The sequence below is a fragment of the Aulostomus chinensis genome, chromosome 13 (genome assembly GCF_037954235.1).
Source record: "Aulostomus chinensis isolate RoL2024-O1b breed Wild chromosome 13, RoL_Achi_v1.0, whole genome shotgun sequence".
Lineage (NCBI taxonomy): Eukaryota > Metazoa > Chordata > Actinopteri > Syngnathiformes > Aulostomidae > Aulostomus > Aulostomus chinensis.
The window spans coordinates 23,784,471-23,811,985 of NC_141332.1; the positions used below are offsets into that span (position 1 = coordinate 23,784,471).

The 27,515-nt window shown below is 43.4% G+C and overlaps 1 protein-coding gene across 11 annotated transcripts in view; it reads left to right on the forward strand.

Annotated features, from left to right (window-relative positions):
• Positions 1 to 27,515, forward strand: part of rapgef2b (Rap guanine nucleotide exchange factor 2b) — a 104,946-nt gene that overhangs the window by 71,597 nt on the left and 5,834 nt on the right. For 5 of the 11 annotated variants that reach the window (XM_086222201.1, XM_086222202.1, XM_086222209.1 and 2 more), the window contains 22 exons: positions 2,842 to 2,973; positions 7,877 to 8,054; positions 9,826 to 9,962; positions 10,786 to 10,944; positions 13,418 to 13,570; positions 13,793 to 13,957; positions 14,178 to 14,285; positions 14,390 to 14,593; positions 16,100 to 16,208; positions 16,329 to 16,605; positions 16,988 to 17,145; positions 17,888 to 17,902; positions 18,613 to 18,853; positions 18,937 to 19,320; positions 19,495 to 19,706; positions 20,029 to 20,152; positions 20,595 to 20,618; positions 22,068 to 22,291; positions 23,127 to 23,294; positions 23,881 to 24,030; positions 26,067 to 26,268; positions 26,566 to 27,083. In XM_086222201.1, coding sequence (XP_086078327.1) covers positions 2,842 to 2,973; positions 7,877 to 8,054; positions 9,826 to 9,962; positions 10,786 to 10,944; positions 13,418 to 13,570; positions 13,793 to 13,957; positions 14,178 to 14,285; positions 14,390 to 14,593; positions 16,100 to 16,208; positions 16,329 to 16,605; positions 16,988 to 17,145; positions 17,888 to 17,902; positions 18,613 to 18,853; positions 18,937 to 19,320; positions 19,495 to 19,706; positions 20,029 to 20,152; positions 20,595 to 20,618; positions 22,068 to 22,291; positions 23,127 to 23,294; positions 23,881 to 24,030; positions 26,067 to 26,268; positions 26,566 to 27,083 — 4,042 coding nt within the window. The remainder of the gene's footprint in view (positions 1 to 2,841; positions 2,974 to 7,876; positions 8,055 to 9,825; positions 9,963 to 10,785; positions 10,945 to 13,417; positions 13,571 to 13,792; positions 13,958 to 14,177; positions 14,286 to 14,389; positions 14,594 to 16,099; positions 16,209 to 16,328; positions 16,606 to 16,987; positions 17,146 to 17,887; positions 17,903 to 18,612; positions 18,854 to 18,936; positions 19,321 to 19,494; positions 19,707 to 20,028; positions 20,153 to 20,594; positions 20,619 to 22,067; positions 22,292 to 23,126; positions 23,295 to 23,880; positions 24,031 to 26,066; positions 26,269 to 26,565; positions 27,084 to 27,515) is intronic. The other 6 variants (XM_086222204.1, XM_086222208.1, XM_086222212.1 and 3 more) reach the window with 4 other exon arrangements.

The following is a 27,515-nucleotide window of genomic DNA, read 5'->3' on the forward strand; positions in this document are numbered from 1 at the left end:
CGTTAGAACTGCACAAATATTATTTGTATGTTTTGTTTTTAAAATCCCATATTCTTCTCTTGATATTGTTCATTACCAGTGGTGCTTCTTTGCCGTCTGTATGAAGACCCTAAGTATAAAGAACATTTTCTTGGGGACTGCAATCATATTTTCCATCAAATCTGACTATATATGTTTCGTAATAAATGCACATGTTCATCACGGCGGCTCAAACACGACGTCACCTCTACGGGCGAACACACAAGCGTTATGTACTGAAACAGATTCCTCAGACGAAGAGATTCCTCACATTAACACAATTGTGTTGCGCCAGCAATAATAATGTTGAAGTCAGCTGGAGGCAAAGCTGGCCAGACGAGGGGCTGAGAAATTGTTGCCTAAGGGGGGGATTGGTGACTGGTTGGCCCCTCTCATCGACCATTTTGATTAGTGCAGCGAGCCAGATAATTAAACATGATGGCAATCTTTGACACCGTGTAATCACATCACACCTCAGTGCCACGGGAGCCACTGTCTGGCTCTCTCTGTCTTTTCACTGAAACACAACGTTGCTTCGTGAATAGATATCTCCCATTCTAATTTTCCCCTCCCAACACTAGAAGTCACCAGCAGCTCAGAAAGGTCTCAACATTATGCGCTACACCTTCTGCCAAATCAATTCAGTGACAATTCAATTTTATTGTGGCTCTGTTTCGCGGCGCAGATCATGAATATTTAGAAGACCTTTAGTCAAAACTCGTTTCCCATGTTCCTCAGAGCTCACTCCCGCTGCAAAACACTTTTCCTCCCATTTCCAGAACTCTTTTAATTAAGCTGTAATGCAGATGAGTGCTTCAGGAGCTATGATGACAGGCGTTGTCTTTCGACCACATTCGAGAGCTGATAAGGCTTCAAGCCCATTTACTTGCAAATGAACCTCACAAGATGTATTTCTGTCCAATCTATTCCATTTGTCACCCACGTGAGAGTTCAGTGTCATCGCTGTTGTGACTGATTTCCAAAAAAACTGTTTGATGGCGGTGCCGTGATTTTTACAGCGCGAATGACATTTTGATTCATATGACATTGACACCCGGTGTCACAGCATCTCCAGTATCCACACCTACTTTGGGATTCATTGGAGCAAAGTTTGTTTTAAGGATTTGAACTGAGAAGCAAACGCAAAGAGGAAAAAACAACAATTAACATACATTAAAAGGCGCTCCAAGTCTTGTTTACTGTTGATATTTGATGTTATACACTTTTGAATATTTATGAACCGACTCTCAAAATGTTTAGTGCTGGGGACCTAGTTAAATCAGCCACATTTGACTTGTACAAAGGTGCAAAAAAAAAAAAAAAATCTCAATATTGATGATCCGCAGCAGCCAGATGTGGAGTTGAAAGCAGCTTGGCGCGGTCTCCCTGTCGAGTATCAGATACATATTGAGTAAATAAAACATTTGGCCATTAAATATTCATGCCTTTAGACCTCGTGAACCAGTTTGAGCTGTTTTATTAAAGTCATAATTCACCCTTCTGACTTTTCTAGCCCGATATGATTCGTTTTATTTGAATGTAAAACATATACTCATACGTACATTTAAGTAAAATAACACATTTTCGGTTGAAATTAAGTCGTGTTGTGATTCATCCAGATTGCAAGTAAACCAAAGCTTAACGATTTGTGTAAAAGGGGTTCAGATATCTAACCACAGCAGTGCGAGTAGTGGTAGTAGTAAACATGAAGTACACCATGTTCTCCTTCAAAAACTACTGCACTAACTGCTATACTTGTTTTATTCATCCACCCTCTAAAATTTCAGCGGGGGGTTTCAGATGTATTTTACATTTGGGTGTCATCTTTTTTAGAGAAAACTGGGTTGGTTCATTTACAGTGCAGCTAATTACAGCGGGGTGTTCTAGTATATTATACAGTATGAATTACTCAAAAGGGTTTCCCCCCATTACTGCCTCGTGTTCATGTAGGTTATATGAGTTGCTGGCTTTAATTAGGCTATTTCATTGATGTATGCAGCGCTTCTTACTAGCTCAGTTCTTGAAAGGAGTTGTAGAGGGCTGATATCTAGTGATGTGGAAAAAAAACATAAATATGCCGCCAAAGTAATGGCCTTTTTTTTTTAATGTGAATTGAACGTTTGTCACCGAAACATTTTAATTCTAACAACTCAGTTTTATTTATATTGTGCCAATTCTTTATTTTTTTTCCCCGGTTTGACATGACAGCAGGTTTAGTTCAGTCTCAAACTGTCAGATAAAGAGAGGGAACGTCTTTATGTAATTTCACACTGTTTGATTGATAAATATATTTGGATGCTTTTAGGCTGCTTCCCAGTCGTGACTAAAGGTGCCATCTTTTTTCTAAAGTTGGCGTATAAATCTCCTGCTTGTGCCCGATAGTTCATCTGACAGAAAGATCAAACGAGGCTTACTTTAAAATGATAAAAATCAAACAAACATATGGAAAGACAGAAAAACAACAAGCTGTCAGTGGATGGAGAACAGACATTTTTCTTTACATAACTAGACAGCACTTTGAGATCGCGTACGTGCCCCGAGGTGATATGACATCATTGGATCCAGTTCTGGATTCATTCCAAAGTCAAAACGATTGTTCCAAATGTTCCATCATCATACATCATTTCATCAAACTCAATCCACAACTTTTTCAGTTATGCCTCTAATAGACGAATCGGCACCGCTGACGGACAACGTGTTGCTAAGCGTGTATGTGTGCGAAGGCCCAGCAGTCGTCATGAGTGTTTGTGTGAGTGACCATTCGTGGCTGAGCTGGCTGATACTGACCATCTGTGTGTGTGTTGTATGTGTGTGTATGTGCAGCTCCCAGCAGACTTCAGCAGACTTCACCTGGCTGACGGCTTGCACCCACAGGTGACCCACGTCTCCTCCAGCCACTCAGGATGTAGTATCACCAGCGACTCTGGAAGCAGCAGCCTGTCAGACATTTACCAGGTAAGGCCCCCCCTCCAACCCCCCAACTAGCCACCAGATCCCCGGCTTGGAGTTCTCTAGATAATTATGTAGATTTTTTTTTTGTTTGTTTGTTTTTTTTGCTAGTGAGTTGTACATATGATCATGTGAGATTAACTCCACTAACTAGACAATTGTTTCTTATCTGGGACATTTAACCTTTTTAGTCAATTCAAATCAGAGAACTCTTCAGAGTAATTCAGGAGAGTTTTAGCACAACCATTCCTCTGAGAATTTCAATTTTCAGCATTTAAGAATTTACTCTTTTGGTCCCGCCCAGATAGTGCAGCATCCTATACCGTTACCAACACAGGGGGTCTCTGGTTTGGTTGGGTTTCCATTCAGTCACAATTGTCCGTGTCCGCTGGTGGGAAAGCAGATGAAGGTATGTGTCCTAATCACTGCACCGGCTCCTCCTCCCGTCAGAAAATAGCCCAAATAGCATGATCCTCCTATGACCTGCCTCCCCACGATGATACTCCTCACCATCAGGTGAAAAGACGCAGCCAACGACTCCAGGTGATGGAGGAAGAATGTGGTACTCCGCGGCCCTCTCTTGAGCAGCAGTAGAGGGGGAAGCAATAATCAGGACAACTTGGTGGAGTGAATTCAGAGGAAACCTGAGGCTTTGTTTCTATTAAACTTTATTGTCCCTGAGAGGAAATTTGGCATGGGAACACTGCATGGTTGCATTATGAATAAAAATTGTTGTCCTAAATGAGAATGACCGATACTAAATTTGATTTATAGCCAGTCGGTAATGGGTACTCAGTTGTGTGTGCATGGGGAAACATGTTTTATGGTACAACATTTGAGGTATAATCAAAATCTACACAAGGTTTTAAACGGGCACCGATAATAACATTTATTTGATGGTAAAGGTCCCCCTTGGAATTTATGACCATTAGGTATTACATTGTTGCATCACCATTTTTTTAATATACCATACACACAATAGTTTTCTTTGTGGTAATAATTTGAATTGTGGTGTAACTGAGTGAGACAGCTGATAGAAGATGCAAACATACCCCTGGGAACTCGGGTTATACGCATTAACTAGAGCGACACATTTTGGGAATGAAGGTTTCAACAGTTAAATGGGCTACAGGATTCAAAGAGGAAACTGTGACTGCCCAGCAGGAGACGAGCACACAGGCTGGCGGCTGCGAGCAGGCGGTCCGGCCTACATTCCGACTCCAGCTCTGCCACTCATCACCTCAAAGTAGAAGCACAGAACTCACGCAGAGCTGTGACGTACAGTCTCCTGTGATATGAAGATTAAACTCAGAAAATCAGCCGTGACGCACATTCTCAGTTGATATGAAGATTAAACTCGGGAAATGTGCCCTTTTAGCTAAAATGTTACATAAATTAATAGAATAGTTCATTGTTAATAACTACAACATTTAACACAACTGCATCAAGAAAGGCAGAATAAAGAAAAAAAGGGAAATCAGAATCTCGACCTGCAGCCTTACCCCAAAGGTAAACAAAGCATGATACATCTCAAAAGAACACTCACTAAATCTCGCTCCAAATCCTGCAACAAATCCACTTAACATTCACCCCGCTGGATACTTGTGCGTCTGTTTGTGTGTAGGTTTGTGAGTGTGCTTGTGGCTGTGTCACGGGCATCAGGCACAGACCTTTTGTTTGTGTGTGCAGGGGCATCAGATTGGATTGTTTAACTTCAGCTTTCTAGCTGTATGTAAAGCATGAATGAGTTTGTTATTGTGTTTGTAATGTGTGTGTGTGTGTGTGTGTGCGTGCGTGCGTGCGTGCGTGCGTGCGTGCGTGTGTGTGTGTGTGTTTGGCAGGGCAGGTTGGACAGGCTCTCCTGTCCCCAGCCTGTGATCCTGGTCTTAAAGCCATCTGCTAGCATTTCTGGATCAGCCTCTTGATTTCTCTCTCTCTCTCTCTCTCTCTCTCTGTAACTGCAGCCTCACTTCTTTAACAACTTCCCTTACTTACCTTCTCTCTTGTCCAGTTTCTTAGTCGCTCCCTGAGGTTTCACCCCATGCCTGTTTGTGCACAGCTCTCACTGGGTGTCCTTTATTTGTGAAATTTGTTTGCGACAGTTTTGTAGTAGTGTCCAATTTGCAGCCAAAGCAGTGAATCTGGTGGCAGGAAAGGAATGCAACTTCTGTTCACCACTAAAGATTTTACATTTGCTGGTTTCCACCCCTAAAATGTGCAATTTTGCCAATTTTCTTCAGCTAACTGTGTGGTTAGATTAAAAAAAAAAAAAAAAAAAAAGCTAATTGAATATGCCATTTTTGAGAAAATGTTAAGTATATAAGATACCGATGCAGTCATGCCCAGCCATATTTGGCCCAGGTCCAATTAAATCAACCTATCGTCTACATTCGATTCCTTCAGCCTGGTCATGGAGTTGGTATTATAGTACTTGGAGTACAAACAAATTTCAGGATGAAGAGGTGAAATTATCCTTTAATTCACAAAAGGTGAAGGACTAAACAAATAACCATAACAAAATGCGTATAATCCTGATTTGTTGAAAGGCATGTCTTTTGTCTTTCCACCCCTCTTAATCATCCTGACCCTCAGATTTATTTTAAGACCCCTTGGGGTTACGCCGAATTTCCATTGCAAAGGGGATTAAGTGGCAGTTGTTGTCAAGTAAAGAATGTAAGCTGCCATTGACTTTTTATCAGTCAGTCTACAGGCTTGAACTACTTCTGATCCCAAGCCCTGCCTCTCTAACTTTTAGACTGGTTGCGTTCAATGCACCCAAAAAAGAAAAAGATGAAATGTACATCAAAAATAGAAAAAAGGATTAAAACTAATCCCTTACTTTCCTCGTGCACTCTGCATGACTCCTGAAACTGTTTGTTTTACAACATTACTTTTTATCTTTCGCTAACCCCGCAGGTTTCAGAATTGACAACATGCTGTAGTGGATTGCTGGCAACGTTTGCCAGCCTCACTGGGGGTGTTTGTGAATAATTAGATGAGGGGAAGCCTGGGTATTTCCACTTAAGACCACACAAAGTTACACGAGACACATGGTGGTCTTAAATGTTTATGTTTGTCTACATTGCATTTTCAGCATTTAGCTGATGCTGTAATGAGGAACTGCTGAGCTGTGATGGAGGTAGAGATTTTGGATGTCCACCACACTGCTCCTCTCTTCTCCTCTCACCTCTACGACCCCAAGCACCCCGTGAAGACTCCCACGTCATTCTCACGACATTGCCAACATGGTGCACTGTTTTGTGTCTGAATAAATCATGAAATTGGTCCTTCAGAAAGACTTTGAAAGCATTGATCCAAGAATAGCCCTGATGAAATATTAACAGCACCTGACTTGCCCACTGACTCTTAATGCTTACTGCACATTTATGGATTTTTGATGTGCACATTACACGAAAAAGAGCCTGGGCACGAATGCAAAATCACAACCTTCGTTAGAATATGTTGACTGTCAGATATTAATCTGTGTGGTGTTCGGAATGTTTGTGGAAATTCACTGTAGCATTTTCTCCATGCATTCTGACATGGCATCCTTCATTCTCTTGTGCTGACTAGTGGTTGTTCTTTGATTTATTGTCTGCACAGCACTGATTCTTTGAGCCTCTCTGACGTGTCCTCTGTCCATCTGGACATCCGCTCATACACTCATGATTTTTATTCATAGAAAACACTGAGGTCAGTGTTTTGGCAAATATTTAGAATATGTTATGGCACTTGAAATCTTGCCATATGTTTCTGTTCTAAAATAAATCTGTGAGACGACTCACACATAGAGATACAAGATCTTAACAGAGTCTTTCCTGGCCCCGCCTGCCAGGTTCTGTGCTGGTGACGCCCAAATGGCCTCTCAGACACTGGCGTGAATCATTAATGAGCCTTTTGCACATGGCATTTGAAGAGAAATGACAGAGGGTTTCGGTGTGAGATCGGGAAAGGGGACTCTAAGCCCTGAAAAATTAAAGGCAGACCAACGGTCTTGGAGGTAAAGATGCGTTTGGCTCTGGAATTTTGCGGGCAGTTTGCAAAGACAACTTTTTCTTCTCTTTCTAGTAAGAAGCTTGAGTTTGGGCACCTTATTGAGGTAAGAGGTTTGTTGTGCTGCGGCGAGGTGGCATGGATGATGCTTTGTTGTCCTGTGTTTCGTGAAAGGGCTTCATGTTGTGCACGAACCAGGGAAAATGGCATCTTTCCCGTTGACAGAAATATTTTCTTTGATGATAGCAAAGGAGCTGTGTTGGTACCACTCATGCACAAATCATTGCATTACTCTCGCTATTTATCTTGGTTCATTTTCTCAGTTCCACACATTTCATCTTGTGCTTTCAAAGAACAGGATCTGGCAACAAGGCAGGCGGTGGAGTTTGCTGAGAGGAGAGGAAATTAAACTTGGAAGTTAATTAGCTTGTTACTATGCATAGCAGACTGTTTGGTATGCAGTGTTGACGCCTGTCTTTCTCATACTGTACTGAATATCTCTAATCCATTTCACAAAATGGGTCAAATATGCAGAGTTTTTGAGAGCCTCCCTTTAATTTTGTTTTTTATTGAAAATGCACTGCGTTGCGGCTGGTTTGTAGTACGATTTCTGCCGTGTGCACACCCTGCACCACTGTATCTTTATCATGCTGATTCTGGCTGTCTGGTGAGTTTATTCTGGCACGTTTTCTTGTTTCTTTTGCACAGCAGCACTTTGTTTGCATTTTATCAGATCATCTAAGGTACTGTTTGTAACATACGCATTGGTAAGTGTCTCAGCGTGTCCGCGGTGGACGTCAGAGCTCTTGACCTTATAGATTGCCAATCGCCGAGGTTGGATGGAGGCGCCAAATCCCCCATTTTAATCAGTAATTACAGGTGACTCATGCGTGTTTCTTTTATTCACTTTCTATAGGCCACAGAGAACGAACCAGGTGACATGGACCTGAGTGGCCTGCCAGAGACCGCAGTTGATTCAGAGGAGGATGATGATGAGGAGGATATTGAGCGAGCGTCGGACCCCCTCATGAGCAGGGACATTGTCCGAGACTGCTTGGAGAAGGACCCAATGGACAGGACTGACGATGACATAGGTGAGCATCAGGTCAAGGATACTTTGGTTTTTGTGCTAAAAGCTAAACAACAAACATTTTTGTTGAAAGTCTGAATGTCGTTTTTGTGCAAGCCTCATTTGTATCAGTCAGGAATCAGATTAGAATATCGCTGTATAAAAAGCCGCACCCTCATTTAGTTTGGTTTCGTGAAACTGCACCTATGTCTGTAGCCCCTTGCGTTTTACTGCCTCTCTTTACGACGAAGACTTTCCAGTAATTCTCTAAGCCACATCAGGCTTTCAGTATCACAGTGACTCAACTGCCATGATCATGATAGCCGTGTTTAAAAAAAAAAAAAAAAACGTACACACTCAAAGAGCTTAGCTACATATGTTGACTAGAGGAGGAGGATGCATTGATGTAGAGAGAATATGAGCGAGTGCCAGCCTCCTCCTCCTCCATCGTTGATCTCCCCGCAGCACACCCCTCGCTCTGCCAGCAGGCTTTTCTAGGTCACTCCGGCACATCCTCTCTCCTCACCTCTCCCAGCACATTAAACTTTCAGAGCATCCGCAGCTTCACACAAAACACTGTTGCCATGCCAAGCATGGGTCAGCCAGAGCACCAGACTTCTCCTGGCCAGCCAGAGCAGGAAAGGGGGGATTTTCCTACTCTAGACCTCAATGGTCTTGCAAATTTCCTGTCCCCTGCATTATACGTAACATGTCCCTCAGCAACACACCTATTGAAATCCATTTGAATAACCATTATTAAAACATACCTTTGCTCACATTATAGATTGCTGATGATTGTGTCTGGGCTTGCTTTTAACTTCTTCTCTGAGACGCCCCCCCCCCCCCCCCCGCCTTAAAACAGTTGAGATTTTTGGATGCAAAAAAACAAAATTCACTGTACTTTATCCACAAATGTTCCAGTGGAGCTGGAGTTTCTGAAGATATTTTTTGTCAAATTTCCTCTGATTCTCGTAGCAGAAAGAAATTCTTTTCAACTACCTGCACAGGACCAGCGAGACATGAGAAAATATGTCCATCCATCCATTTTCTTCCGCTTATTCCTGTTAAGGGTTGCGGGGGGTGGAGCCTATCCCAGCAGCTTTCTGGCAAGAGGTGGGGTTCACCCTGGACAGGTCACCAGTCCATCACAGGGCCAACACATAGAGACAGACAACCGTTCACACTCACAGTCACACCTACAGTCAATTTAGAGTATCAGTCAGCCTTGTCCCCTCTTGATGTCTTTGGACTGTGGGAGGAAGCTGGAGTACCAGAGAGAACCCTCACAGGAACAGGGAGAACATGGAGACTCCACACAGAAAGATCCTGTGCCCAAGCCGGGACTCAAACCCGGAACCTTCTTGCTGTGAGGTGACTGTGCTGACCACTGCAGCACCGTGCCGCCGAGACAATATGTTCATTTGGTAATTTGGGGGAAAACCAACCCTCCGAACAATGTTGTTTAATGTCTGCAGTGAACTTCTTGAACCAAACCAGAGGTCAGTGAGTTGAAGCATCAGCGTTTATCCTTGGCTCACCTTGAATGTTTTTGTCGATTAAATTGATATTTGGCATTAACTTCCCTAAATAACGATTTCTTTGTTAGCCACTCCTCGTGGTGATGATCCATTTTGATGCTCATCCTCCAGCTCATGCCCTTTGGCTGCAAGTGAAGGCATGACAAGCTTGTCAGGAGCGCTGCCTGTCCTCTTTCCCCTCTGGGTGTCAAGACTGTTTTGCTCTTTTTCTCAAACTCTTCCACTTCCTCTGCTGTCACTCCTCTGTCCCTCTCACAGAGCAATTACTGGAGTTCATGCATCAACTGCCAGCATTCGCCAACATGACCATGTCAGTGAGGCGGGAACTCTGTGCCGTCATGGTTTTTGCCGTGGTCGAACGCGCAGGCACCATCGTTCTCAATGATGGAGAGGAGGTGCGTTTGTGTATTGTCAAGCACATATAAGCCCAGTCTTGTGACTTTGTCTTTAATTGTATTTGTATGTGTGTGTTTCAATGGGAACTGAACCTCAGTCTCCCCCTTCGCACCAATGAATCTTTCTTCTTCCATTTGATGTATTTTCTGCTCTATTAAACCTGAATGGCGGACATCCTTTATCACTGGTCCTCTCCAGGATCCCTCAGGCAGCTAAAGCAGGCGTCTCTTATTCTCTCTCTGGTCAAGACACGACATGAGTTTCAATGGAGACAATTTGGCTGGTTTTTGCTATGATTCACCCAAACAATAGAGAGCAGAACTTGCCTTGAAGGACCGGCCACTTAAGTAAATGTTCGCTTATTGAGAATTTAAGGTTCGCTGGGCAGGAGGCTGCTGTCGGGCTGCTGGCTTCGAAATGTTGGCATTTCAGGAATTCTTGAAAACATGGCTTTATTTTTTCAATTCCCTCAGAAGAATAAAACATTGTCTTCATTCCATTTGAACATGTTTAACAATGCTATGAGTTGGTTGTTGATTCTTATTCGGAGCAGCTCAAATGCTATATCAGTCTTTTCCCTCTGAGGGAAGTGAGAAACCATCTGTTAGTGCAAGAAGCCCTTTATAGCCACTGCATATGGTTCTTTTTGATAAATAACTTTGACTCATTAAGGGAAAAACAGCTGCTGGGAATTTACTATCTGATCTACACAGTTACAGTTTTAATAGTGTTTCATTTCTCCTTCTTACAGCTTTGTTTTTTTTATTTTGTTCTCTCTTTTTCTTCAAACGTGTAATGATCATATGTCGTGTGCGGCTCCAGCTGGACTCGTGGTCGGTGATCCTAAACGGTTCCGTGGAGGTGACATACCCTGAAAGCCGGACAGAGATCCTGTGTATGGGCAACAGCTTTGGTGTGTCGCCAACCATGGAGAAGGAATACATGAAGGGTGTCATGAAGACAAAGGTGGACGACTGCCAGGTAGGATCCTTGTAAATGCTAATGTAGGATTAACCAGTCTAATCTTTTATATTTCAGTGTTGAAAACCGTTTCGCAATACCTGCCTCCTGACCATACCTAACATTACTATAACCCATTGTGTAGACAGTGAAACACACTGAAAGATGCTTGGATTCAATTTTTAATGAACATAAATGATGCTATCCCCTCCCCTGCCCTTTTATCTTGTTTGGCTTAACCCCTAACAACTGACTCAAAATCCTTCTGCTTTGAGAGCATCCTAATCAAACCCGAGATATTAGTGTCTCGTTTATTGTGTCAGCATTTGATGTCATCGGCGCCGCCTGTGGTGTTACAACGACAATCTAAGGCAAGACCACAGCGATGTAACGAGGACAATCTAAGGAAAGATCTCAGAGTGTAACGACGACAATCAAAGGCGAGATCACAGTGTAACAACAACAGTCAAAGGAAAGATCACAGGACTCAACCAAAATCTATGGCAAGATCAAAGTAATGTGAAAATGACCATCTAAGGGGAGATGAGGCACACGTAGGTGTGGCTTATACTTTTGGCATCACTGTGGGTTCCCTCATACAGGCTGTGGCCTTCAGAGCCTTCTCCTCCTCCATGGCAACCTGCCATGCTCTTGGCCATCTAGGGCCGCTCGGCCCACATGGCCCAAGGGTTGCCATCCGTTATTGTCACCTCCTCCATAGTCAGCTATTCGGCCATGGACACCAGGTACCACCAGGAAGAATCCAGGGGCGTCACCACCTCCTTGGTCTCTGGGTGTATCCTGTGTCAAGGTCCGTCTCCACCACCTTTGCCTGTAAGGCCACTGGGGCCCAACATTCTGCCACCAGTGCGCTCGATGCCTCCATGGCCTTCCTGGCCCTCCATTTTGCCTACGACCCATCTCTGCTTCCATGATACTAATTCCCTGTCACAGATGATCTTAAGCTCTGTATCTAGGTTTTCCCCTCTCCCCTCTGTCTTTGGTTGTCTTCAGAAAGGCTTGCGTACTCTCTCTTTACAAATCTGTAGACGATCCAAAGAAACAGCTCTTTCCAGGATGAAAGGCTCAAGGCCTGAGTTGAATGATGACATCTAGTATATGCCCTGTCAAGATCTAACCACACTCTTGAATGCAGTGATGATGACTGACAGCAACACACTCAGTCTTGAGTACTGAGGTGATGACAGGGCCGCGTACGCTGTGATGGTGTGTCATATCCCGACAACGCGCATCTCGTGGCATTCTACGTGAATTGCTGAATATTTCAAAATAAAGCAAAAAATACTTGCTATGAACCACCAGGATATTGTGGGGGAAAAAAAATATATATACAGTGTATTGCTGTAACAATTTTGTTGAATGGCCCCATTAAATACTGTTGATTTTGAGACATATTTTAACATGTCAGAGCAAAGTCATTGACAAGTAGATTCTTTCATAGTGCTATAATTCCTGTATTTCTTCATATCGCAAAATATAGCACAGGAAAAATCAAAATGTCCCTTTTTATCCCAAGATCATACAGCCCTACCCCAGATTAAAGGCGTTACTTCACCTGAAGAGTTCACACTGACTCTACCTAATCTGGAGCAGTCAATCATGTGTATTTACTTTGAAGCTAATGGCAACTACAACAGCAAAACCAAAACCACCACAACAGCTAACAGCAGCAAAACCGTCCATTTTCATACTCTCAGTGACACCATCGATGTTCTCAGTAATCCACCATGATTTCAGCAAAAAAACAAACTAACTTTTACCCTTCCGTGTTTGGTGCTTCCTAGATAATTATGACTGTCTCTGTATTTTCAAGTCATAAAGAAGCGACCCAGCGGTGTAAATCATCTTTGTGAGCTCAGTAAACCTGCATTTTGAGGACTGGTATTGGTTCACAGCTCTTTCTCCACACTTCACCAGACCAGTCGAGGTAGACGGCCGCCAACATAGATTCCAAGACAATGATGAAAAGCATCGTGGTATCTTTTACTAAATAAGAAATGCCCCTAAAGAAGCAGGAATTATGATATGTTATTATAATTATATACTGCATGGTGGTCTCAGTTTAAAGAAGAATGACAGCTGAGGTGAAAACATTGTCCAACAATGTCCAGTCCTACATTAGAGCCTCTTGAACACAGACACACAAGCGTACAATGAATAACTGCTGAAATAAAAAGTCAATATTTGTCACCAGTGTATTTATACTGCATCGCAAGAGAAGTATTGTAACAGTACTGAGAGTTTGTTCCACCCCTAGAAATTAATGATGTGAAAATCTGCTCTAAACGTCAGTAAAATGCTCTAAACGTCAGTAAAATCACCCTTGAGCCTAATCAGGGAAACTGAAGTTGTCTTGCTTCAACTGAAAACTTTTTCTCGTTGTCTATTAAAAAAAATTTGCTCATCGTTTATGACAAGATGACACGAAGTATCACTTTAATCCATAAGTCTTGTCGTCCCCTCTCTTGTCCAGTTTGTGTGCATAGCCCAGCAGGACTACTGCTGCATCCTCAACCAGGTTGAGAAAAACATGCAGAAGGTCGAAGAGGAAGGGGAGATCGTCATGGTGAAGGAACACCGCGAGCTGGACCGCACCGGGACCAGGAAAGGACACATTGTCATCAAGGTGACAAATCTTCATTGAAAACACAAACTGAATATTTAGGGCTCAAAAAAAAAAAAAAAAAAAACATAGCCCAAGCAAATAATGATTTAGTAACAAAAAAAATCACATAGCAGATATATTTTTCTTTTCTATGCAAATAATAGCCTGTAGATATATGCACAGATGATTGAAAGCCTGATCAGTGCATGTTCATTTCAGTAAGACCATAATGTTTTACCTCAGGGCACATCGGAACGGCTCACCATGCACCTCGTGGAGGAACACTCAGTGGTGGACCCCACCTACATTGAGGACTTCCTGCTGACCTACAGGACCTTCCTCTCCAGCCCCATGGTCGTGGGCAAGAAGCTCTTGGAGTGGTTCCACGACCCCAGTCTCAGGGACAAGGTTGGAAGTTCCGGAAAAATGTCTTGTTTACGTGCATGGTGCTCCTTAGAAAGGAAGATTCATCAGGTCAAGAAAGATAGAAAACCTGTCACATGTGTTATGTCCTGTTGGTCAGAAGATTGTGAAAGAATGATAATGTGAGCTGCACATTATTATCCGTACACAACTAGCCAACCGGTAAGCTGTTGATTGACCTGTACTGATCTTATTGTTGCCGCAGGTTACACGGGTAGTGTTGCTGTGGGTAAACAATCACTTCAATGACTTTGAGGGTGACCCTGCCATGACTCACTTTCTGGAAGAGTTTGAGAACAATCTGGAGAAAGAAGTAAGTTGAAGATATTCACCAAAGTTTCAAACATGCCAAAAAAAATTAAGATATATTTATCAAGACATATATTTTATAACATCTTTGTATGGTGTTTTTCACAGAAAATGTGTGGGCACCTCAGACTGTTAAATATAGCATGTGCTGCTAAAGCCAAGCCACGATTGGTGACACTGACCAAGCCATCCAGGGAGTCTCCGCTGGCCTTCAGCCTTCTTGGAGGTCAGGAGAAAGGTTTCCGCATTTTCATTGATTCTGTGGAGCCAGGGAGCAAGGCAGCAGAAGCCGGCCTTAAGCGTGGAGATCAGGTAAGAGGGGCGGACTTTAATTCAGTCGTATTGTTGGGCCTGCAGATTTGATTTTTCCTGTAATCTTTTATCAGACAGCCACAGCTTTTTGTAAGAGTCTCCGCAGTTTGTTACGAATATTGGAAGTGCAGCGGTGCATATCTTTCACATTTCATTAACTTTGCGGTGTCTGAGGAAGAAACCTCTCCAGTCACCCAGACTAATACTTCAATTGATCTTTTTCCTATTGAAGTTGTTGTGAAATTGATTTGTATTTGGCTCTAAACAGCATTAAAAGAGGTTTGTTTTCTTCAATTGAACTTGCCAGTTGCTGCAGGCACCCTCTGTTGGGTTTCTCCTCGCGACTTGACTTCTCAACCCGTTTTCACACTCTGCCGGCTTGAAGGATTTCAGCAAAGTCTCTTAATCCTTGAAACCATCTTGAGTACGTCTGGATGCGAGTTAAGTCATCTGGAGTCCAAACATCCCCTGCAGCTGTTTCCTCCAAACGGGAGCAAGAAAGCTGACATCCTCCTATAGCCTTTCACACCTTCCATTGTTGAACGTTTACGGTGACTCTTTGACTCAGGCTGTTGTGTTTTCAACCAGCGAGTCGTACAAGGCCTTCAGTAGTGAACTCTCACTAACTGCTGCTTATCCTAAATTGGACATTTTGGTCTTATTAGTTTGTTAACTGCCGTCAAAGCAGGAAAAGATGACCCGTGGTCACATAACAGTCAAGCCTGCCTTCCTCGTCCACTAAAGAGGAAGTGCTGGCGGCTGGTTTGCACGTGTTTGAACATATTCGGCCTCCATAGCGATGCCAAGATGTTTTTTTTGTTGTTTTTTTTAAGACAACAGGACAGTTTCAAGAGCACGTGGCTCATGTTCATGTCAAAACCATGTGTTCTACTCAATGTCATGATGAACAACATGCCAGGGAGTGAGATTTTGGTTCACTGGGGAATAAAAAGAATACACTTCCCATTACCGAGCTGTTTTTATGTTCGTCCTCGTACCTCCTGAAGTTGCTACTTGTGCCTTCATGTCAGTATTTACAGAGATGCAAATGTATGTGTTAAGGAAGGTAAATAACACTGAGATTTCTCACTTAACCCAGAAAAGGCCACCCTGAGGGTTGGAACGTTCTCCAAAGAAATCTCAGTGATCACCGTGTGACTAACAGCATAGAAAATCAGCCCTTTTATTTTAGAGCTTGACTAAGTCTTTGCATTTTTCCTGTCGGGTATTTTTAACTACAAAATGCTCAAGTAAATTAATCTGGGGGGGAACTTTGTTTTTTATTGGTCAAACTTGGAACTCAAAGCTTAATTTTATATTGTTCACATCAAGGTAATTTGTGTTAAAATAGTCCAAAAATCACAATTTCTCTGTTTGTTCAATGTATGTAGACACCATCTGTCCGTCGACCCTGTGTCTTGCCATCTCCTATACGTGATTTACGGTGTCTCACGACTGCCCGTTCGCGTTATCGCATCTGATGATTTCACCTGTCTTTTCATGCAGATCTTAGACGTCAACGGGCAGAATTTTGAGAATGTCCAACTCAGCAAAGCCAATGAGATTCTGAAGAACAACACCCACTTGTCCATAACTGTGAAAACAAATCTTTTAGGTAAGATCTACAGACACGCTAGCCAAACCAGTACATGTCTTCAACCTGGAATAGTCATCACTTGAAATTATTTTGTCATGACCAAGACTGTGGCTCATCCGTCCATGTTTATCTGTCCAGTGTTTAAAGAACTCCTAACCAGGCCAGAGCAAGACCATGAGCTGGACGGGGAGGAGGAGCACGACAGAAAGAACGGGGCGCCCCACCTCCCTAAGATTGGCGACATCAAGAAGGCCAGCCGTTACTCCATCCCCGACCTGGCGGTGGATGTGGAGCAGGTGATGGGTCTGGAGAAGGTCAGCAAGAAAGCAAAGACCAACACAGTGGGAGGACGCAACAAGCTCAAGAAGATTTTCGACAAGACACTCACCAGCATCCTGCCTCCGAAACCATACAAGTAATACGAGCTATGAACATTTCACCGTGACAAACAGCTTGTCTTTTCGAAATAATTTCCATAATGTGATAATTAGGATCTGCCAGCAATTAGTTTTAGTTTTTGGCATATTTTTGTTTCCGTTATTCCTCCCTAAAGAAAGTAGGATTCAATCCTGTTTGTTAAATACTTCATAGTTCCTCTTCTACGTCTGTTCACTCGCCTCATTTTAAATGTGTCATGACACCATTCAGCCAGTATCAAGTGTGAAATCAATGTGTTTCTCACTGAATATATTCATTGAATTGCACAGCCTCTTAACTCTCACAAATACCGCCCTCTATCTTTGGTCGACCAAAACTGCTTTCTAACCCTTCCATTACTCTCCTTCTTGTTTCCATAGTGATGTTTGCGTTGGCCAATCGCAGGACGACAGCATTGTGGGAATGAAGCAGTCCAAACAGATCCCACCAGCTCTGCCTGTCAGCGGCAATCTCTCCTCCTCAAACCCAGACCTCCTGCAATCTCACCACCGCATCCTCGATTTCAACAACCAGCCTGGTGCGTAAGATTGACTTCAGAGGCTGTATTTACTTTGGTTTAGAATTCCGGAAACATTTGCCCTCGTTTTATCTTCAAGTACTCCCTCACGATTAACGTATTGTTAAAGGGAATGTATTAGAGTCAGATGAATCACTCTTTCAGTCAAACTTTTCCTGTTTCGGATGGCTTCATTATTGAAGACTCCTGAAAAGTTTGAGTAGAGATGAAATTGAATATTGTGGGTGATACAGAACAGAGATGTCTCCTTCTACACACTATTCTCCGCCGCCATCAATAAAAAATGATAGGATACACAAGAATAGGGTTTCTTCTTCCAGTAGGGTACACGCATGAGAAAATATTAGCCATGGGGCATTAAAGCTTCTGTGGCGGCTTAAGGAAGATTTTTCCATTCATCTATTTTATCTATAATAGTTCACTTTGTGGAAACTCAATTTGAAAACCATCAACACATAAAATAATCTGATTGAACTAATAGGTTTTTTTTGTTGCTGTTGTTAAACAGTGAATTCATATCTAATCAGGTTGGTAGGTGTAACTTTTAACAAAGATTTGAAAGCAGTTGCCTCTTCATCAGTGCGACAAAACCTCCTGCCAAACTCCGATCCTCAGCTTGTATCATCATGTTGCCCAACCCCTCTGATTCTTACCAGCCGCGCAGAGCCAGATATGGCAATATGGTCTCCATATTCCTACCTCCATTAACGTCTCTCATCACATGTTGTTTATGTTCTTCCAGTCCCAGTCTTACTGAGTGAGTACACTCTCTGTCTCTCTCCCCTTGACCCTGCTTCTCCCACCACAATCACATCTTTGTCAGCGTTGCCTCTAAATCAAACATTCATCGCCTGCTACGCTTTCAGATTACAGATGTACAACATATCTGCTTTCACGCCTGTGAGCACTTAAAGCTGACAGCATTGCACGTTCCTCTGACCTTTGGATTTTCTCTGGCCACGTGGGGGTTTGATATGGATATTTTGATTCCTATAATCTGCAAAGGGAGCAAATGTGGGTTTTTGATCAAGCTAATGCTGTACAATCAATTGCAATGATATATCATAAACAATTATTATTTTGAGTGGTAATAAAAAAAATATTGCAGATATTTCTTTATTTTCTATTATTACTATTTATTTCATTTAGTAAAATGGTACTTTGAAAACAGTAATGCACAAATGTTGGTTTTTGATTTTTTTTTTTTTAATGATGGTTTGATTTTGAATATTTGAGCAGAGAAATACGCTTTTAAAAACCACCATGAATTTATGTGCATTTATTATACAGCAAATCACAACTTTGTGGCAGTGGGACTTCTTCACCAAATCACGCAGGACTTGATCAAACTAATGAATGATGGGAAATGAATAATCACATGCTGGTGTAAAGGAATGCCTGAATGGTTCTTTGCACGTGTTTGGTGGGAAAAGTTTGTATTTGAATTATGTGTTCGTTCCTCCTCAGATATGTCAGACCAGGTATTACGAGTCTTCAAGGCTGATCAGCAGTCTCGGTACATCATGATCGGGAAGGACACCACGGCTAAGGAAGTGGTGGCCCAGGCCATCAGGGAGTTCGCCCTGACTGCAGCAGCAGAGGCTTATTCGCTGTGTGAGGTGTCTGTCACACCGGAGGGCGTCATCAAACAGCGGCGGTTACCAGACCAGCTCTCCAAACTCGCAGATAGGATTCAGCTGAGTGGCAGGTGAGTTGTTGGCCACTATCCAAGGATGATTAGTCCTGTTCATCATGAGAGGTGTACATATCTATACTCTTCTTTATCACCAGATACTACCTTAAGAGCAACATGGAGACAGAGACATTATGTTCTGATGAGGACGCCCAGGACCTCCTCCGAGAGGGCCAGATCTCTCTGCTCCAGCTCAGCACGGTGGAGGTGGCCACGCAGCTCTCCATGCGGGCCTTCGAGCTGTTCTGTGCCATCGAGCCCACAGAATACATTGACGACCTGTTCAAGTTGCGCTCCAAGACGGGTTCAGTCAGCCTCAAGCGCTTCGAAGAGGCCATCAACCATGAGACCTTCTGGGTGGCCACGGAGGTGACGCGGGAGCCCAACCAGCTCAAACGCATGAAAACCATCAAACACTTTATCAAGATCGCGCTGCACTGCCGCGAGTGCAAGAACTTCAACTCCATGTTTGCTATCATCAGGTGAGACTTGGCCTGCTCTCTGCAGTCACCTTAATTTTTTTTTTTTTTTAAGTTTTAGGTCTCTTTTTGAATTGAATCTCTTTAAGAATATGTTTTAAGTGAGGCCTGCTTTACTTACACGCACATAAATCAAGCCAGTGTTCATTTAATCTGAGACTTTCCTTTTTCCCTCAGTGGTCTGAACCTGGCTCCAGTCTCCAGGCTGAGGGGGACATGGGAGAAACTGCCTAGCAAGTACGAGAAACTGTTCGGGGACCTGCAGGACCTCTTCGACCCCTCCAGAAATATGGCCAAGTACAGGAATGTCCTCAACAATCAGAACCTCCAGCCACCCATCATTCCACTGTTTCCCGTCATCAAAAAGGACCTCACTTTCCTACATGAAGGTATTTGGTGTTCAATCATGTCTGTGTCAAATGATAAAAAACCACCAACGACTTATTTGGATTTTATTGAATTCAGTCAGTTTCCAGCCGTTATTTTAGGTCATGACACACAGACAGAGTGTATATGACTGCACTTCCCTCTTTTCAGACTTTCCAGCCAAATTGTGTCAAAGGAAATAAAAAAATTGAAAACATTTACTGACATTTATTTGTTTGTTTGTTTTTGTTGCGAACATTTTTACTCACAATGGTTAATGGTTGTTATTTTGGCTGTGTTAATGAGGGGCGAGCAGTATTCACAGTTTTCTTTTGAACCTTGTAGGCAATGACTCTAAAGTGGACGGCCTGGTGAACTTTGAGAAGCTGAGGATGATTGCCAAAGAAATTCGCCATGTTGGTCGCATGGCGTCCGTCAACATGGACCCGGCCCTCATGTTCAGGACCAGGTAAAGAACCTTCCAGACGCACAAAGTCTCATCTCTGATTAATTATCTGTCGCTCCCCATGTAGGACCAGTCAGCACTGTACTACCAAACTCTGGGGTTAGCGGGTTCGTGTAGATCCAATAAAATTTCTGCATCACGCTTTTCTGTAAAGCAGCTGTTCCCTCTGGCAACTGTTCCCTCTGGCAACTGTTTCCCTTCACACATAGTCGGCGTAAGATGTGCACAGTGTCGATGTGTCTCCATCTAATGATGTCTCCACCGAGTTGTGTTACCGTTTGATTTCCTCTCCTCTGATTGTCACCCGAGTCTACGGTGAAGTTGCTTCTCTTTGGTGATCTTGGTGGTCTTTCCTGTCCTAAGCTTTGTCTTCTTCTCTCTTTCTCTCTCTCCACTTATCCACCCTTTGCCCCATGCTTCTCTGTTCATGGCACCAACCCTCTAGGAAGAAGAAGTGGAGAAGTTTAGGGTAAGTGTGGTGGCCCTACAACCTTTGAACCCCCCCCCCCTCCCTGCACTGCAGCTAACATGTGCGCTTCTTTTCTGAGAACTTGTTTCTATTAACTGGTTTGGGTTTGTTTCCTACTAACACTGTCTGATCCTAATCAAATTTCACCTAACAAAACAAAGGTCACTTTGCTAAATTTTAAATTGCGCTGGACTACAACCTGAAACCAAATGTTCTTAAGCATGAAAACAAAGCTGTTTTAGACAAAAAAAGACATGAATAATTGGAATTCTTCTGTTGTTGTTTTTTTCCTTTTTGAAAAATGACATATTTGCAAGTCATCGCTGTGTGGGGGAATCCAGCGCTGCTCTAGCAAACCTGACCTCTTGTGTGTTTTATCTAACAACATGCATGCTCCTCAAGTTTCAGAATGTTCTATCTGTATAACAGAAAAGCCCGAGGTATTTGATAGAATGCATTTTTTTTTATTTGCATGCTTTACATTTTTGTGGTCAAACGGGACAGCGTTGTGCACGAAGAACATTTAATGGAAAACATACAAAAGTGCATTGCATAACCTGAAACTCAAAGGCAACATCTTCCCCTCAGTCTCTTGTCATTATGACTGCATCTTGTAATCGGGAGCTTTAACTATTGTGTCATGTGATTACAAGATCCGTATCTCACAATAATGAGATCGTTCTCTCGTTAATTATGAGATCTTTATCTTGAGAAAATGTGACACCAAGTTGTATTCACAAGATATTGAGATCAAGTTAGAATCATGTGGAGATGCCACCAACTGTTTCTGCTACGTGAAGTGTTTCCTCTCTTGTGAATGCATTGTGCTTCCATGCAAACACTACAGAACTGGAATATTTTCACTTGTCAACACTGATTTATTAAGGCTGTCGGTATCAGAAACTCTTAAGTGGGAAATGTCTTTCCTCTGACAAACACAAGTGTGACTTCACAGCGATTGATACTGAACGTACAGTCACACACATGTCGAACTAAGACAGAAGTAAGCAGAGAAATGCTTTTACTACAACTGCTGCTGCTGCTGCTGCTGCTGCTAGTACTACTATGACTACAACTACTCTTTCTGCCACAGAAATGTAAATAATGACTGTGTTACACTGGTACAAACCTCCCTTTTCTACTCTGCTGTTATTTGACTGCAACCATCAATATATAAACACCCCGCCCTCCCACTGTCTGGAATGTCTGGAATGTTCTGGAGTTAAAGAAAATACTCAGTGCTGCTCTTTGCATGTTTTAATAAATACAATGCCCCTTTTGTGGCCCAGCAGTAGCACCTGTACATTTGAACATGAGCTCATTTACATAAAAAGCAATGTATTAATGTTAATTGTCTGTATTTCTTTGTGTCTGTCTGTGTTTGTGCCTGCACACCTGCATTCCTCTCTTTGTTCGTCTTTCTACGTGGGTACCCACACGTGCCACCAGGTCTCTAAGTCAGGGCAGCGCCAACGCAGCCGTGCTCGATGTTACCCAGACAGGCGGGCACAAGAAGCGGGTGCGACGCAGCTCCTTCTTGAATGCCAAAAAGCTTTACGAAGATGCCCAAATGGCCAGGAAGGTGAAACAGTATCTGTCCAATCTCAGCTTGGAAACGAATGAGGAGAGTCTGCAGACGTTGTCGCTACAGTGTGAACCCTCCATTAGTACATGTGAGTTGGTGACACAGCTTGGTACCAAACAGATTTAGAACCTCTTTGGAACACCATGATGAAGAGCAGCAGTTGGACACATCCTGTCCGTACAGAGCAATGCTATCTAAAGGAGATACCTGCATGTTCCCTTGACACAAAGCCTTGAATAAAACAGGATCGGACCACTGGAGTTACAAAACACTAAGGCTAATGCTGCACTGACACACACATCTCTATTTTTGTGCAACTGATCTATTTATTTACGACAAGACATTCCTTCAGGCGTGTAAAAAATAGACAAACTACAGAGAAAACAAAATAAAAACACAAAACGAGTGTTTGAAAATGATTCGAATGGAGAGCTTGTTGTACCACAGCAGTGCAGTGTTGGTTGTTTTAATACTGTCACATTAAAATAGATCAACTGGAAATCAAATCAAGACTGCAGCATCTGTATCAGTGATCCTGTAGTTAAAATCATCAATTGACATGCAGAGCAGCTGATACTGTCTGTGAAAACTCCTGGCAATATAGAACACGAGGTTCCTGCTCTTAATCTCCCTGGAAAACTCATCAGAACACACAGCTGCACACAGCTGCACAGACGGAGCCGCTTTAGCAGATAAAAAGACCCAACCCACTGCATCCACACATAGCTGTGCATGTCCTGAAAACTCAATGGCAGAGATTCGCTGTGCTAGTTTCCCATTGTTAATGCAAACCTGAACCGTGCACCACTTTCTGAGTTTCATCAGCAGCTATCTTCCTAAATCCATCACATACACACGTCGGTTCAAAGCCCTACAATCTAAATCTAACTTGCAATACTGCCACACTTTCTCTCCCTGCTCAGTGCCCAAGAACGCCAGTGGGAAACGACCAGACACGTCCCCAGTGGTGTCCAGAGCTGCCAGCCAACAGAGGGGCCAGTTGGCTAAAGGAAACCAGGCCCTCCAGGTCCCCGCTGTAGCCCTTTACCCATCCCGAAAGAAAGTGCCAGTCAAGGATCTGCCACCTTTTGGTAAGATAAAGATAAAGCTCATAAATAATAGCAATACATCGAAACCACAACTGACTGAGGTTTCTCTCCATCCTGTCACATGTCAGGTTTGTGCAAATTCTGCATCAAACATAATGTAATCTATTGAAATTAAATGTATATTCATTTTTACCGTGAATGTAAGGAGTCCATGGACTGCATAATGACACTTGAATGCAATTAAGCTGTACACTTCACTAGATTATTCTATTCATCATATAAATGCACATTTAAGTGATTCATTGCAACTGCAGCCTTAAATCCACGCTTTTTTTCCCCTCCCATCGTGTTCAACAGCGTTGGTGTGGTCTCCATGAAAAGAAGCTTTTGTACTCTGGTTCACTCGTCCTTCCCGGGGCCACCGTCCCCATGTCTTCGCTCCCTCATCCTGTTATTTGTAGACAATAGAAGAACCAGCCTTTTCCAGTTGTTATGTGACAGTGCTGCCACCCAGAGTTGTCTGGCAGCAAGCAACTAAGAAATTCCAGACAAAGCAGTTAAGCACCCTAAAACCCTCAGGGAATGGCAGCTTTCCTCTGGTTAAATCTACTCATCTTCTTGTCCATAGGCACCAGTTCCCCCCAGTCTCTGAAGAAGATTCTGTCCCTGTCAGAGGAAGGGAGCGATCGGCATCGAAGGCAGCCAGAGGACACCGTGTCCAATGCCTCCTCCCAGCTCTCCTCCCCTCCCACCTCCCCCCAGAGCTCGCCCAAGAAGGGTAAGCCAATTACGCTCCTTCCCACACCACCATCCAAACTCAATCCCTTTGTTACAGTGGGCTGCAAACGCCACCTGGTGGCTGCTTTCATGCATTGTAGGATTTTTCAGTTGGGTCTCACAAATCAGAATCAGAAATATTTGACTGATCCTTGATGGGAAATTGCTCACATTGCAGAAGCTCCTATTCATTTTAGGAAGTTATGAGAATTAATTTATCAATTTAATGTATAAAGTATAAATGTAGAATTACATTCCAGAATTTAAGACTCGTGCTATTTCCCCCCCTTAATCCCAATATTGTCAACAGTTTAGACAGGATAAACCAACAACAAAAACACCTGTAAATAATGCGCTGCTGCTGGAAGCAAACAAGCTACTTTCTTCTAAAGTTGTATTTTCTCTCAAGATAACATGTGATCATGAAGATTAGCCAGTAAATCACTTCTAAGTAATACCTGCTGCAGACATGATGACATTTACCCAGAAACTTGGAGTCACTTTGGGTTTATTGTTGAAAATTTAGCTTCCACAACAGAGACTGAGAGTCAGGAGCCTGGTTTCTCCTCTTCAGCCACTTCAGTTACAGCTGGAGTGACAGAACAGGTCTCAGAATGCAGCCCTGAAAACCTATTCTGGAGTATTCTGAAGACTGCTGCATAAATGTAGTCAAAAATCTCATATTCATGGTTGTTTCTAGATTTTTTGTGGATATTTTCTGCCAAATAGTATTTTCTCTGTGGCTTTTTTCAGTGCATTTTCTATCGATTTTGTAAATGATGATGTTGGCTCAGTTTCATTTTCTTGTTATTCCTAAAATAGTGCTGTTTCTTCATCTAGAAACCCGAAACCAAGTGTATCAGTTCAATGAAAAGGCAATGTTCCTTCTGCAACAAATGAATCCATGCGTTCTCACAGATGGCTCTCTTCTGTTTGAACTGGACAAGACCCCTCAAGTGTGTGTTCGGTGTGTGTTAGAAGAGATTCACATCGTAAAACTGCAGGACAAGAACCTCACAGGTTCTGTCAGTCCCGAGCATCTTTGTCATGTGGTAGTGGTTCTGTTGGCTCCACTCTCACATTATGGATCTCTGTTATAAAAGCAATTCTTCACCCATAATCTGCATTTTGCATTTGAAGTGTTGGTAAATGGGAGTGTTGAGCTCTCAAAGGCTGGCTCGCTCTGCATTCTGGAGTCACAAAGAGGTGATGCAGCAGTGAAAAACAGCTTTGTGAGTTCCAAACACTTATTCAAGTACTTGAAAAGCAAAATACACTTTTTTATGTGAAGTATGGCTTTAAAGTTTCCCAGTTATTTTCATATAGTCAGCCCTTTCTGTCTCTATCTCGTGAAACAACTTAAAAATTGGCGTGATTATTAGGGTGATGTATGCTGGTAAGTGTGGGGATATATGACCCCTTGACTATGAAGCTACAGCTGAGCTCCAGGAAATGCCACAATGACCTTTAACGACAAAATACGCACTTACAATCTGTCAGCAAGACTGAATCACACCATAAAATTACAGTCAGCACTAGTGATTTCTCCACACTTTCACTGAGTTTGTTGTGCAATTCACAATCCCCTTGACACTGATTATCAAAACTTTTCCGCTCTCTTTGGTGCCGTGTTGAAAGCCAGAGCGTCGTAGCAAAGTGCTGCTTCAGTAAGAATCTAATGCTTCTTCCCCAAAGAGCTGGTTGGGAAACGGCACGCTACAATTATCCTTGCGGTTGGTGTGTGATGCCTTGTTTAAAATGTCACACCGAGATAAGAGTGTTGACCAGCGCATCGTAAGTGATTCTGATGGGTGGAGCGATAAGTGGGAATGTTGACTCACGAGGCAGCAGGAGGCCTTTCTCAGGAATTTTTGGATCCTTCTCTCAAGGATGGGTGTCAGTGTAATTCTCTCTTCCCGATACCTTCAATCTGAAATTGTTCATCAATACACCTCTCTCTCTCTCTCTCTCTCTCTCTCTCTCTCTCTCTCTCTCTCTCTCTCTCTCTCCGCCCCCCCGCCTCTCTCTCTCCCCCAGGATACACCCGGATGGGCGACGCCTACTCAGACTCTGGTCACAGTGAGATCTCCTCTCGTTCCAGTCTCGTCAGTAACTTTTCTTTCGACATGGCCCAGGAAGAGAGGCGAATCCGTCACTCCGGAGGAGTCGGCGAATCCCATCTTGGGGGAGCGCGGCTAGAACGAAGAGCAACCACCGACCCCGACCAGTACAGCCTGGGGTAGGAAGACTTCAGCCTGTATTAAACTTCAGAACAGATACGGGCATCTGATGATCCCGTGGAGGCTTGCAGTCATAGTTTCAGGGGTCCATGTCTCACACACGCGTGTAGTTAATCAGTGTCTGTCGGGAACACTCCTCAGCACCAACACTCTCTGTTTCACACTCCTGGAGGCAGACGTACAACATCAGCCTCTATCATTTCAGTGGCTTCTCTTGACTGGAAATGTGTTTCTTTATGTCCGTTTTATCTTTCTGACCTTCAAACTTGAGTAATTTTCTTTTCATCACGTTGTAGGTCGTACTCATCGATGCAGGACTGTCGAGGGATTTACGCTGGCTGCCCTACGGTGCTCTCCTCGCCCAGCTCAGAGGAGCTGACTCAGGATCAGGGCGACCGTGTTTCCCTCGATGCTGCGGACAGCGGCCGCGGCTCCTGGACTTCCTGCTCCTCTGGTTCCCATGACAACATCCAGACCATGCAGCAGGGACGCAGCTGGGAAACGCTGGCCTTCGGTGGAGGTGGCATTGGAGGACTCCCCCCTGGGGGACCCGAGGCCTTATTAGGAGGACCCGCGGCACTGTGGGCAGCTCAGGCCAGGGGGAGCTGGGCATCTGCCAGTTCTTCCTCGTCCTCAGCTGCGTACTGGGGAGAGGACTCTGAGGGTGACACTGGCACCATTAAGAGGAGAGGAGGAAAGGACGTCAACGCCGACCCAGAAACAAGTAGCATCACATCCACCGGGTCAGAGGAGGCCAAGCAGCTCGGCCGGCCCTCACCATCGCCCATCACCACTGGGGGTAAAAGCCTCCTTTGTGAGTGTCTGCAGCTCACACTTGTATTTTCAAAGAACTTCAATAAGAGATGGTTCATTCTGAGTGACAAACACTCCTGAATTATTCAGCTTGGTTTTTTCAGAGGGCTTCAACTTCAAACATCAGCTCTTTGATTTGGTTTTCTGTTGATTCTCTCTCCTCACAATCGTCACTGCTCAGATGCGAGGGCAGCTCCTCTCAGTGGAACAGTTGCAGTGCAGCAGCTAAAACAAACACGTTGGCTACTCAACGCTGCTCAACACAGCTGCTAAATGGAGCTTGAACAGACAAATCCTCTTCTGAGGAGGCAAAACCAGACCTGAGAGGAAATCAAATTTTGAATTTAACTTCGTCCATTGGACAAAAACACAACTCCAATGTTGTCAGCGTCTCTTAGAACTTTGTTAATTGTGTAAACTTTAACATATGATA